Here is a 13,002-nt window from a genome sequence, read left to right as displayed (position 1 = left end):
TCAGATGTACATCATTGTACTTCTATTTCTGCATAGATTACATCATGTTCACCACCAAAATACTAATTACAACCCATCACCACACACATGTACCGAATTATCCCTTTCACCCTCCTCCCTCCCCCCTCCCCCTCTGGTAACCACCAATCCAATCTCTGTCTCTATGTGTTTGTTTATTGTTGTTATTATCTACTACTTAATGAAGGAAATCATATGGTATTTGACCTTCTCCCTCTGACTTATTTCACTTGAGTATGTCAAGGAATACCTGTATACAATGGAGATGCTACTTGGATTGATTTTTCTAGAGTAGGAATAGATCTGTGAGCTCTAGCTATGCACCCTTGTGGATCTCCTTTTGACTTCTTCCATTCAGCCATGGAACAGAATTAGCCTAACTGGCTCAGAGTGATATAATCTTCTTAAAATGATGACCTGAATCTGGAAACTCCTGTTACATTTTTATCTTTTTAATTCTGAAAATAGTAATTTCATCTATTTTATTTCTGTATAAATAATTTAAATCATACTTCTTGTTTCATCTAGATTGTCTTACAAGGACATGCAACAAGAGTAACTGCTAAATCTCAACAGAGTGGAGAAAAGGCATTTCGATGTGAATATGATGGATGTGGAAAATTATATACAACAGCTCATCATCTTAAGGTAGATATAAGAGAAGTGCTGTATCTAGTTATGAGAATACCTAGGATATTAAATGCCGATATGATATTTTTGTAGCATTCAAACGCCATTGTTTTCCTCCACTTCTCAAGATACAAACACACTCTCACACTCATACACAAACACACAAAAGTCTATGCAGATTTTAGAAACTGTCAACTCTTTGAGGGCTTGGACTATATTTTCTTCACCTCTGTCTCCCTAATGTTCAGCATACTATCTGGCACACGGTAGGTACTCTGTATATTTGAATACATTTTTGTCAAATGTGAAATTTAATTAATGAGAGATGTGTGTTTAATCACTCTGTTAACAGTGATTTGCTGAAATCTAGCAAAAGTTGGTGTTAATTTATCTTGTCTTTCAAATATATAGGCCAAGTATTTTGATTGCAGCTAAACACAACATACCATGACTCATAAAAATAATAGCTAACATTTATTGGATAACTTACAGTGTGTCAGGAAGTGTGCATTGGGCATATTTGGAGTTGCAGCCCTAGAGCCCCTCTCCACTACTTATCAGTGTGTAATCTTGACGTGTTACCTGACCTCTTAGTACCTCATTTTCCTTATCTATAAAGTTGGATGATAAAAGTACCTCCCTCATAGAGTGGTTGTGAGAATTTAATAAGTTAATACTGTACATGTAAAGGACTGAAAAGAATGGCCTGGCATGTGGTAAAGGTTCAGTAATGTCGGCCATTGTCATGCTTATTCATTTGTCACAGCAGCCCTCTACCATTGTGTCCCCACTTTACAGAGAGGACTTTTGGCTTAGAGATGGCAAGTGCCACAGCCACACCACTCGTCAATAGTGAATCCTTGCCTCAGATCAAGGCGCCTCTAGCAGCAGCCTCCACACTCTTAACCTTACATTGTGTAGCCTCTCCCTACCCTCTGCTCCTATCTCTCACCATGTATATATTCCACAAACACCTTTGACCACTGTAGAAAACTCAAACCTCCAATATTCCTGTTCTTTGTTTAAAATGAGTACTTCTTAACATAAAACTTTTAGGTCTATATTGAGGATTATTGGGCTGTAGTTTTGAGAAAAGAAAAGGTATCTTTTGTTTTTCAAAAATAACATACAAACAACAAAATAATTTAGCAGTGAAAAAAAATAGGTCTCTGTTGAGACCATCTACCTGAGGAGTGCCTGAAGGAGATAAATTCATGCCTGCGTTTTAATGACAGGTCCATGAGAGGTCGCACACAGGAGACCGGCCTTATCAGTGTGAGCATCCAGGTTGTGGGAAAGCATTTGCAACAGGTAAAAACATGAATTTTCTTTGTTTCTTGGTTCTACTTAGGGGTCAAGCAGAGAGAGGCCAGAGACAGGAACTGGCCCCTTGCCTTTGTCTGAGTTAGTGGATGCACAGTGACCAGTTTTTCAGTCTCTCCTTGACTACCTTTTGTCCTCCTTGCTCTATTCTCTCTGTCTGTTCTCATCTTTCTCCTCAGATCTGTTACTGCCCACTGTGTTCGGTGTTTTCACTCCACTCTCTGCTTATAGCAGGAAAAATAAAAGCCAAGGATTAAAAGCTGACACAGAACTTAACATTAGGACAGACCTTAAAACCATGGGGAACTGGGACGTAGCAGTGGGACGGGGCCTGCCCAAGGACACCTCCAGCAGGACCGGGGCTGGTACCAGGCCTCCTGACCTCCACCCTATTCCTCATCCCATGTCTCAGTTCCACTTCAAGCTTTTGGGGTATGAGTTGTGAACATCTAATAAGATTGGGGCACTTTAAAAAAAGAAACACAACCTCTTAGAGACAGAGATAAAACTATTGAATTTTCAGCATGACAGTCCTGAGCCATACTCTTATACATTTTTAATAGTTATTGTGTTGTGTTTGCCTAGTGTTATATCCTTGATGTTTACTATATTTTTCAATAGCTTAATCTCAATGGGCGTGCCTAGAGGGGTCTTATGTAATTAAATTTCTTTTAAATTTTTCTTAAAGGTTATGGATTAAAAAGTCATGTCAGAACTCATACAGGAGAAAAGCCATATCGGTGTTCAGAAGATAATTGTACTAAATCTTTCAAAACTTCAGGAGATCTACAGAAACATATCAGAACTCATACAGGTACTGGTGTGAACAAATACTGTATCTAGGCCAGGAGTTCTTAATCTGCAGGGGAGGGGACTGGGGAAGGAATCTCAGCAAGAGTTTCAGGGAGTCAGCATCAAGGGCTTCTCTTAAACTCCTGAAATTCCATGCAATTTACCATTTGTGCATGTATGCTTCTTTCCAGGATGAGGGCCCATAACTTTGTTAGGTTCTCAAAGGAGTCTGTGTCCCAAAAAGATTAACAATGGCCCTAGACCACCAACTCTCTCAGTTTTCAGGAATTATCTGAGCAACCGGCTTATTTACTTAGGATTACACATCTACTTAGTAGCCCAACTGAGACCAGAACCTCAATTCCTTCTCACCTCGATTCCTTCTCAGTTTAGTATTGCTTCTCCTGCGTTAAGCTGCTGCTAAAGAAAGTGTCTGAACCCTTCCTGGCCCACAGAAAGAAAGGCTTGTCATTTCCTTGTGATCATCTCTCCTCCCCTTTAAATTTACTTCTCTCCTTTTCCTAAAGGATACTTGGTTCTTATCTCCGCTCCACTCCCTTCCCTTCCTTGTACTTGATTATTTATGGAATTGGTATTATAAAGGTAATTATTTGCTTTGGATCAGAGCTGGAAGAATTTCAGAAACTGTTGATAAGGGATGCTGTTATAAACTGTTGACTAAGTAATATAGCATAAGATAATTTCATTTGAGATTTTACTACAGATGTTTTAAACATAGTATGATAACTGTGTCCCCAAATACTTCTAAGTATTCTTGAATAGTTTAGCAAATTTCCATGCAGAATTCTTCCAGTTATTAAAGTTTAAGTTTTAGTTCAAATATGATCCCAAATTGGCTTTACTTTTCAATGGTCAGGAACAAAGTGGTAGGTTTCCGCTTCTGTTTCATTCATGCACTAATTTTTATCCATTGCATCAGAGGCAAGTGTTTCCAAGCTCCTGCAAATTCTATTTGGATTTGCTATATAATGCCAACTTTTTATATAAAAGCTACATAAAACCGTAATCTAGTTCCATTAATATTTGGTCAAAAACATCAGAACTGTGATTCCTTTGATAGTACTCATTCAGCAAACCACATATTCATGCACCAGTTTTTTGTTTTTGTTTTTGTAAGGAAGATCAGCCCTGAGCTAACATCCATGCCAGTCCTCCTCTTTTTTGCTGAGTAAGACTGGCCCTGGGCTAACATCTGTGCCTATCTTCCTCTACTTTATATGGGACCGCCACAGCATGGCCTGACAAGCAGTGCCTTGGTGCGCGCCCGGGATCCGAACCCGGGCCACCAGCAGCGGAGCACGCGCACTTAACTGCTACACCACGGGGCTGGCCCCCCATGCACCAGTTTTTAAATCATTCGTATTTTCATTGATATAATGTTGGATTGAGTAAGGGGCTTCAGGGACTTCTATTACAAACGCAAGTGATTCAGTGCAAACACAGAGCAAGGTGCTACCGGAGTCAGAGGAATAGGATGTACGGCACGATGAAAATTGTTAGAATGCCTGATTCCTTACCCTACCGTGTCAGAGCTGGGGAAACGCTAGAAGTCGTCTAGATCCAGAAAGGAAAAGGGCCTTGACCAGGATAAACTCTTTGTTCTTCTTGGGTTAACATACTGAACAAAAGTCTCAGTAAAGAAAGGATCAAAGATTCCTGCCTCTTTCTAAGTGATTTCATACTTGAGGGCAGAAATCTTTTGGAATGGTTTCCACCAAGAGGTAAATCATAATTTCACTGACCAAAAGAAAAATAACAATCTTAACTAAGTTAGTTATTGTTAAATAACTAACAAACAAAAGAAATCCAACCAACAAGATGTCTATGTCTATCTACACACAGACATATAGAGAGAGGGATTTTTTTCTATCCCAGAAGTTGTTTGCTTAATTTGAGCTCATCTAGAAAAGTACACATGGGAAGCAAAAGTAGACACTCCTTCCTGCCTGACAGTTGAAAGGCCCTCTGGGTTCTGAGGTTGTACAAAACAAATATGTATTAATAAAAGCAGTATAACTTGCAGAGAAGACTTTTCCATAAGCTTAGATTGAGAATAGTAATCAGCAAGTATTTTTGATGCGTATTATGTGCTAGACACTACATTTTTTTTTTTTTAGGATTTTTTTTATTTATTTATTTTTCCCCCCAAAGCCTCAGTAGATAGTTGTATGTCATAGCTGTACATCCTTCCAGTTGCTGTATGTGGGACACGGCCTCAGCATGGCCAGAGAAGCAGTGCGTCGGTGCGCCCCCGGGATCCGAACCCGGGCCGCCAGCAGCGGAGCACGCGCACTTAGCCGCTAAGCCACGGGGCCGGCCCTAGACACTACATTTTTTAAAAGCTAAAAATTATTTTTCTTCAAGGTATTATAGAATAAATAAAGTAGGAGATAAGCTTTTAGGGGATTCTAGGGTTGTTCTAACTTAATCCTTATTCTTGACTCTATTTTTCTTTTGTATTTCTTTATGGTGTTTCTTTCTCTGCTTTTCTCAGCTCATTTTTAAAGATGCCCACCCATCTGGATGATTCCATTTTGGAGAGTCATGTAATCAGTGATGAGTTTTGAATACTATTCAGATTTTCCTATGTAAATTTAAATTGGAAGTAGAAAATACTGTTTACAGGAAAAAAAACAAAAAAAAAACCCTGAAAGGGAAGCTCAATACAAGAAGGCTAAAATCCTGAATGTGATCCCAGGCGGAATTGAAGGATAAGACATTTCAATTTTCTATGTATTTTTGTACTGTTTAATTTATTCCCTTTTGTGTTTTCAGGAGAAAGGCCCTTTAAATGTCCCTTTGAAGGCTGCGGTCGATCTTTTACAACATCAAATATCAGAAAAGTACACATTAGGACACACACAGGAGAAAGACCTTATTACTGCACAGAACCAGGATGTGGGAGGGCATTTGCCAGTGCAACCAATTATAAAAACCATGTGAGGATACACACAGGTAACAGTCTCTGATTTCTTGATCTTCTATCTTTCAAGGCTCAGTTTAACTCCTACCTCTTCCATAAACCATTTCCAAGTCATCGCTTCCCTCCTTCCTACCACTTGGCGTAGTAGAGAGGGATTAAACAACTTAAAAAAAATCTTCTCCCTAGCATGTATACATTCATTTATTCAAAAATCAGTTATTGAGCATCTGCTGTGTGTTCCCCTGCCAGGCATCAGAGGTACAGAGACAGATAAGACATGGTCAAGGGCACTTGAGCTGGGGAGAGAGGGTAGACATATAATTGCTGCAGAGTGCAGTGTCTCCCAAGACGTGAACAAGATGATGTGGGAGCAGAGAGGGAGCAGCCAGCTCTGCGGGAACGGGAGAAGCATTCAGGGGAGACTTTACAGGGGAGTTTGACTCTTAGACTGAATCCTAAAGTTTGCTAGGTGGAGGGAGGGTATTCCTGGCAGGGGAAACGTCATGGGTAAAGGCACAAAAGTATGCAAAAGCATGACTTATTTGGAGAACATTGAGTGGTTCCCTCTGACAGGAGGCATAGAGCTCATACAGAAGAGTAGTACGAGGTGAGGTCAGAGAGGCAGGCAGGCCCTGTGTGTTGTGCTGTCGTGGTAATGGCTTCTTAAACTGAGCTTTGTGGTGCTTGTGGAGCAGACGGAGAGGGGTGATCTATGGATATATTCTTTTTTTTAAAAAAAAGCTTTATTGAGATATAATTCACATGCCATACAGTGCATCCATTTAAAGTATATGATTGAATGTTTTTTAGTATATTTAGTGTTTAAGCTTGTACAACCATTGCTGTGATCCAATTTTAGAACGTTTTTTATCCCACCTGAAAGAAACTTCATACTTGTTAGCAGTCTTCTCCCACCCCAACCCCCAGCCATAAGCAATCACTAATCTACTTTCTGTCTCTATGCATTTTCCCATTCTGGACATTTCATGTAGATGAAATCATATAATATATGGTGTTTTTTGTCTGGCTTCTTTCTCTTAGCATAATGTTTTTGAAGTTCAGCTGTGTTGTAGCATGTATCAGTAGTTCTTTCCTTTTTAATTACAGAATAGTATTCCATTATATGAATGTATCACATTTGATTTACCAGTTGTTCACCAATTGTTTTCACTTTGGGGCTGTTATGAATAGTGCTACTATGAGCATTTATGTACAAGTTTTTGTGTGGACATATGTTTTCATTTCTCTTGGGTATATACCTAGGAGTGGAATTGCTGGATCATATGATAACTCTGTGTTTAACATTTTGAGGAACTTCCAAAGTGTTTTCTAAGGTGGCTGCACCATTTTACATTCTCACCAGCAATGTATGAGGGTTCCAATTTCTCCACATCCTAGCTAACAGTTGTTATTATCTGTCTTTTTGATTATAGCGATCCTAGTGGGTGTGAAGTGGTATCTATCTCATTTTGCTTTTGATTTGCATTTTCCTGATGTGCTAATGATATAGAGCATCTTTGTAAGTGCTTATTGGCCATTCGTGTATCTTCTTGGGAGAAATGTCTATTCAGATCCTTTGCTTATTTTTTCAATTGGGTTGTCTTTTTATTGTTGAGTTGTAAGAGTTCTTTATTATATTCTGAATACAAGTCCTATATCGGATGTATGATTTACAGATATTTTCTCTCATTCTGTGGGTTGTCTTTTACTTTCTTGATGATACCATTTTCAGCACAAAAGTTTTTATTTTTGATATTCCACTTTGTGGATGTATTTTTGGTGGGTGGGAATGGAAAGGCGAAGGGGAGAGGGGGGCAGAATGTGCATTCATTTTACAAGAAATTTTTTAATATATTGCTTTTATTACTAGTATTAAGAGTAAACCTGTGGGGCCAGCCCTGTGGCCTAGTGGTTAAGTTTGGCATGCTCCACTTCGGCAGCCCAGGTTTGGTTCCTGGGTGTGGACCTACAGCACTCGTCGGCGGCCATGCTCTGGCGGCAACCCACATACAAAATAGAGGAAGATTGGTATAGATGTTAGCTCAGGGTGAATCTTCCTCAGTAAAAAAAAAAAAAAAGTAAACTTGTGATAATTCAAAATGAAAAGGCATTTCTACGGAATGGAACTTTAATTGATTGTCATTGTTTCTCAGACGGCATTCCACAGATGCATGGATATCTCTGGAAATACTTTCAGGGATCTACACCAATCCCTTTCCTTTGAAAAGGGTACATTAACAAGTTTGAATACTGCTGTGGGCAGAGGGGAAGTCTTAAGAGAATTTAAAGAAAGTTTTCTTTTTTAGAAAAAAATCAGTCAATAATATAGAAAGACATTAAAGGGAGATGAGAGGGCCGGCCCCGTGGCTTAGTGGTTAAGTGCCCGCGCTCCGCTGCTGGTGGCCCGGGTTCAGATCCCGGGCGCGCACCGACGCACTGCTTCTCTGGCCATGCTGAGGCCGCATCCCACATGCAGCAACTAGAATGATGTGCAGCTATGACATACAACTATCTACTGTGGCTTTGGGGGAAAAAAATAAATAAAAATAAAATTAAAGGGAGATGAGACTATAAGCAAGGAGACTGATTAAGGGCTGTTATAATATTTGAAGTGAAATGGACAAGGATACAAATGAAGGACTTTGAAGAGGTGCTGGTAAAGGACTTGGTGACCAAGTTAGTCATGAGGACTAAAGAAGAACCTATCATTCTAGTTCGAATGACAGGTTAGATGATAATGTGAAGATGGAGAAGAGCAGGTTGGAAAGGGAAGATAAGAACCTCAGTTTGGAATATGTAGGTCTCTGAGTATCCCTCACCACCTGAACTCTTACTATCTTTATATTTGCTATAATGATTTGCAAAATTTTTACTCAAAATTTATGATTCCAATTGAAAACCCCCTATAATAAATCTACTTGTGGGTTCATTTTTCTATGAAAGGAAAAAATTTTAAGTTGCATGTGCTTCTAAGCGAGAGAACATACACTGAATTCTTATTTCTGATACAGTCATATCTTATGCTTACATTGTGTAAGTGTATTATGCATAACTGCTATCATCTTCCCTACATGAGTAAATTAATATGTTTTCTAAAAATGTGGAAAAGCCTGTGAAAACCCAAGAGGCCTAGAAAAGGTGGCTGTAGATTAGAAGAAAAATTATATTTTGCTAATATAATTTGCATTCCTCTTATATCTTTAAGATATTTCATTTTTTAATTATAGTACGTTTGCAATATAGAAGGAAAACAAAATTCCTTTCCGATACTATACCATATCATTGTGTATTACACACAAACATATACCCACTACTGAGTTCGTTGAATGTTAAATAATTAGATTACTGGTGTTTTAAGTGCTTCATATTATGCGGACTGTCTTGGTAGATTATAACACAAGTGCTTAAGAGCCTTTTTGTGATATTTGGGGAAATTGGCTAGGAGTTTTAGATGGGCTGGGAAAACTTTTTTTTTTCCCATTTAAATAATGGAATATGGATTCATTATCTGAGTTTGCCATTCAACACGTTTTATGGGAAAATTAGATTTTGATAAGAGGGATGCCTACATTAGGTTTGGCCATACTGATCTGTGGAATATTCACGTAGAGTATTCTCATGTGGCTGCATGTTGTTCACCTTTTAAAAATAGACTGATTCCTCAAATTCTATCTGCTAAAATTCCAACATAATTTTACCAGGGTGAGGCTCGGGTATCAGTATATATGAAAAACTCCCCAGGTCTTTTATATGCCTACATGGTTGGGAATCATTGAAGTAGAGCCATCCAGTAGGTAGTGATAAATGTTGGGTCTGACTCAAGAGGTGGGTCTGGGCTGGAAGAAAAGATTGGCTAATAATCATCAAGTATATGAAACAGTTAATTCCCACATTATACTGTAAGTGGAGTGTGAAGATTGGTTCAGGCCATTCTTTCAGGGTTGATCAGGTGACCCAGTGGAGGCTATGCAGCCAGCCAGTGAGAGCTCAAAGGTGCAATTCAGGTTCATTTACATCCTGACTGTGGTTTGGTGCCACCTAGTGGCGGTTTCTGCTCCTTCCTAAATGTCAGTAGGGCCGGTTTTCTGAGTTGGAATTGCCTGCCATTGCCCTTCCTGGCCTTGCTCTCACATCTCCCCCGCAACCATCCACCAAGATAAGAACTTGAACCTGCCCTGCTTTGAGACTGGGGCACTCGGCAGAGAACAGGAAGCAGTCTCCAGTTACTTTATATCCAAGACTTATATTACAGATTACATTAGTGTGCCATTTTACTTTTTGTAGGTGGTTTTACTATGTTTAGAACCATGGGAAAAGATGCAGTTACCCAAGGAGAGTGCAGAATGAGAATAAAGTGGGACGTGCACATGTACACACTCATGCAAATGCACATTTTAGAAATGATATGAGTTTACACATCAGTGCCTTCAATTCCGCTTCCTCCAACAGCTGTTTCTTTTCCTTCCCTATTCCATATTTGTATGTTCCTTCTTCCACAGCAAGAGCACTGGCTTCCAACAGCACTGACACATTTACTCAGTCTTTTATTACATCTAAAATAGTTTCAGAATCGCTTTGCCCATACCACTACAACAAACAAGCCTACGGAAAAGAGTTGAAAATTTGTTTGTAATTCTCCCCACCCCTAACCTAGTCCAAGACTGAAGGCATTAGTCAAATACTGTGTATGAGTTACTTTAATTAGTTTATACTTTCGCCACTACCCACCTACACAAACCTCTTCAGTGTGGTTAAAAGTATTTAAATTAGGTAAATTTGTTCTAGTTTGCTTTCAGTTTTAGATCCCCCCAACTTGTTAACACTGTCTAGATATTTTATGATATTAAGCTAATTAATGTTAATTTTGTTTTTTAAAAAAAGGATCTATCGGATATAGAATCTAAAATATTTTAGATGAGATGGAATGCTGTCTGGAGCTGTTTCAGAATAATCTAGGGCAGAAGAAGGGGGGAAATGTGTAGTGAATAAATGAAACAATATCAGCTATGAATTGATTATTGAAGCTGGATGATTGGTACATGGGGGTTTATTGCACTATTTCTCTATACTTTTGTGTATGTTTGAAATTTTCTATAATAAAAAGTTCTAAAAATGTATGTACTGCTTATATTGTTCTCAATCATTTCATGGGAAAAGAATTATAGTTTTCCCTTCCCTTTGTATTGCCTAGTTGTTTTTAGTGAATATTCAGTAGCTTTTGATTGGATGCAAGAAGTCAGGTGAGGTTAGTATGAAACATGTACGTCCTTTTAGATTTACTGAAGTGTCTAAACTATGTCTAACAGACTTTTTATTTATTTATTTATTTTTATAATTTTATTTATTTATTTTTCCCCCAAAGCCCCAGTAGATAGTTGTATGTCATAGCTGCACATCCTTCTAGTTGCTGTATGTGGGACGCGGCCTCAGCATGGCCGGAGAAGCGGTGCGTAGGTGCGCGCCCAGGATCCGAACCCGGGCTGCCAGCAGCGGAGCGCGCGCACTTAACCGCTAAGCCACGGGGCCGGCCCATAACAGACTTTTTAGAAAATCCTTTTTTCTTATCCTTATAAAACCCATAGGGTAAGCTGCGTTCGTTATGGTAATAATTGCATTTATTATTGTCATTATCAGGATAGTATCATTAACGATAGCTTATCTAGTTATAGGTAACAATAAAATACAGTTATCAAAGCTTAGAGTTAAACTGGGCAACATCTCCATCCTTACTTTTCTCCTCCCTTGATATTAAGGGAAAAGTAGTATTCAGGCACAAGATAACACTCAGGATGCAGACTACCTTTTGAGCCAAGTCAAAACCATGGTTAGGGAGTCTTTTCTTGTGTCTTATCCTCATGGCAGGATAGAAAAGGATTTGACAACTATTTATTTTTACCGTTAGAGGCTTCCCCGTTCCCCAGGAAAGTATAGAATGATTATGTAAAAGTTCATATGTAACAGTTGATTTTTTGTTTTTTTTGGTGCTGTTCTTTACTTAGGGGAAAAGCCATATGTTTGTACAGTCCCTGGGTGTGACAAAAGGTTTACAGAATATTCCAGTTTGTACAAACATCATGTTGTTCACACTCACTCCAAACCATACAACTGTAACCACTGTGGGAAGACATACAAGCAGATCTCCACGCTGGCCATGCACAAACGGACGGCCCACAACGACACTGAGCCCATCGAGGAGGAGCAGGAAGCCTTCTTTGAGCCTCCCCCAGGTACAAAAAGGGTTTTGTCTAGTATATCTGTTCCTGTGTTTGAGAATCAACAGTAATGAACATAGTTTATGATTCATAGCATTTTCTCAGATCATAAAGTTTCATTCAAATAATCACACAAACATAATTTACAACTGTGATAAGTGCTATCAAAGAAAGGTACTTGGTGCTTTGGGATGTTTAAGAAGGGAACTTTGTCTAGTCTGAAAGGTCAGAGAAAGCTTCCCTGAGGAAGTGACTTTTAGAAAGATCTAGAAAGTGAATAGGGTTTAACTAGGTGGAGAGGCAGGGTTTGGGGGTAGGGGGTGGGGACAGGGAGCAAAGGCAAGAGAACGTTCCAAATAGAGGGAATGGCACGTGCAAAAAGTCCTGAGGTTGGAGAGAGCAGAGGAAGTTGGAGAGTGTGGCACTTCTGCCTGGAAGGTGGTGTGAAATGAGGCTAGAGAGCGAGGTAGGGGCAGCTAGATTATTTGGGTGCATTAAGGATGTTGGTCTTAATCCTAAGAGCAGGGAAGCACTTGCAAATAATTCTTAGTTGATTCATGTGCTATTAGGTAGTGTTGTAGGAGACAAAAACATTCATTTCAATAAGAATAAACTTGAAAAAAATATTTTCAAGAATTACATTCTATGACTTCAGTTAAATAGCATAGGTAAATAGACAAAATGAAGTAGGTTTTTCTAAAACAAAAAACAAAAAAAACATAGATTGTCTTACTGTTTCACAGAGTACTTCCTAAATGAAGTAAATTTGAAAATTAAAAGAAAACATCTTTTCCCATTCTTAACTGATATTGAAGCGTTGAAAAACATTTAGGTGAAAAAAGTTGGTTGGAGAATAAAGGAAAGAACAGATCACTCACTAGCTGCTCAGATGATTGCCTGTAGTTCTCATTTGTCTTTTCAGATATCTGTCATGTGATAGCAAGAAAATAGCAATTCCCTCCGTCTTGAATGCTGTATTATTTTCTAGCCAAAGCACCGTAAGTGTGCATGGTTAGATGTTACAGCTGCTGAATCCTTGCAGCTAGAAAGCAGGCTTTAATGATGTCAAACTTAGATTTTAAA

At 38.9% G+C, this 13,002-nt stretch overlaps 1 protein-coding gene across 4 annotated transcripts in view; it reads left to right on the top strand.

Annotated features, from left to right (window-relative positions):
* The window catches only part of ZNF143 (zinc finger protein 143), a 62,951-nt gene that overhangs the window by 34,304 nt on the left and 15,645 nt on the right, over positions 1 to 13,002 (top strand). For all 4 annotated transcript variants that reach the window (XM_087433236.1, XM_014782892.2, XM_004418420.3 and 1 more), the window contains exons 8-12: positions 547 to 666; positions 1,884 to 1,959; positions 2,660 to 2,785; positions 5,560 to 5,739; positions 11,707 to 11,934. In XM_087433236.1, the coding sequence (XP_087289362.1) occupies positions 547 to 666; positions 1,884 to 1,959; positions 2,660 to 2,785; positions 5,560 to 5,739; positions 11,707 to 11,934 (730 nt within the window). The remainder of the gene's footprint in view (positions 1 to 546; positions 667 to 1,883; positions 1,960 to 2,659; positions 2,786 to 5,559; positions 5,740 to 11,706; positions 11,935 to 13,002) is intronic.

The sequence above is a fragment of the Ceratotherium simum genome, chromosome 7 (assembly GCF_057802395.1).
Source record: "Ceratotherium simum simum isolate JZ-2026a chromosome 7, ASM5780239v1, whole genome shotgun sequence".
NCBI classification, from domain to species: domain Eukaryota; kingdom Metazoa; phylum Chordata; class Mammalia; order Perissodactyla; family Rhinocerotidae; genus Ceratotherium; species Ceratotherium simum.
Note: the sequence above shows the minus strand (reverse complement) of the source record. Positions and strands in the feature narration are given on the sequence as shown.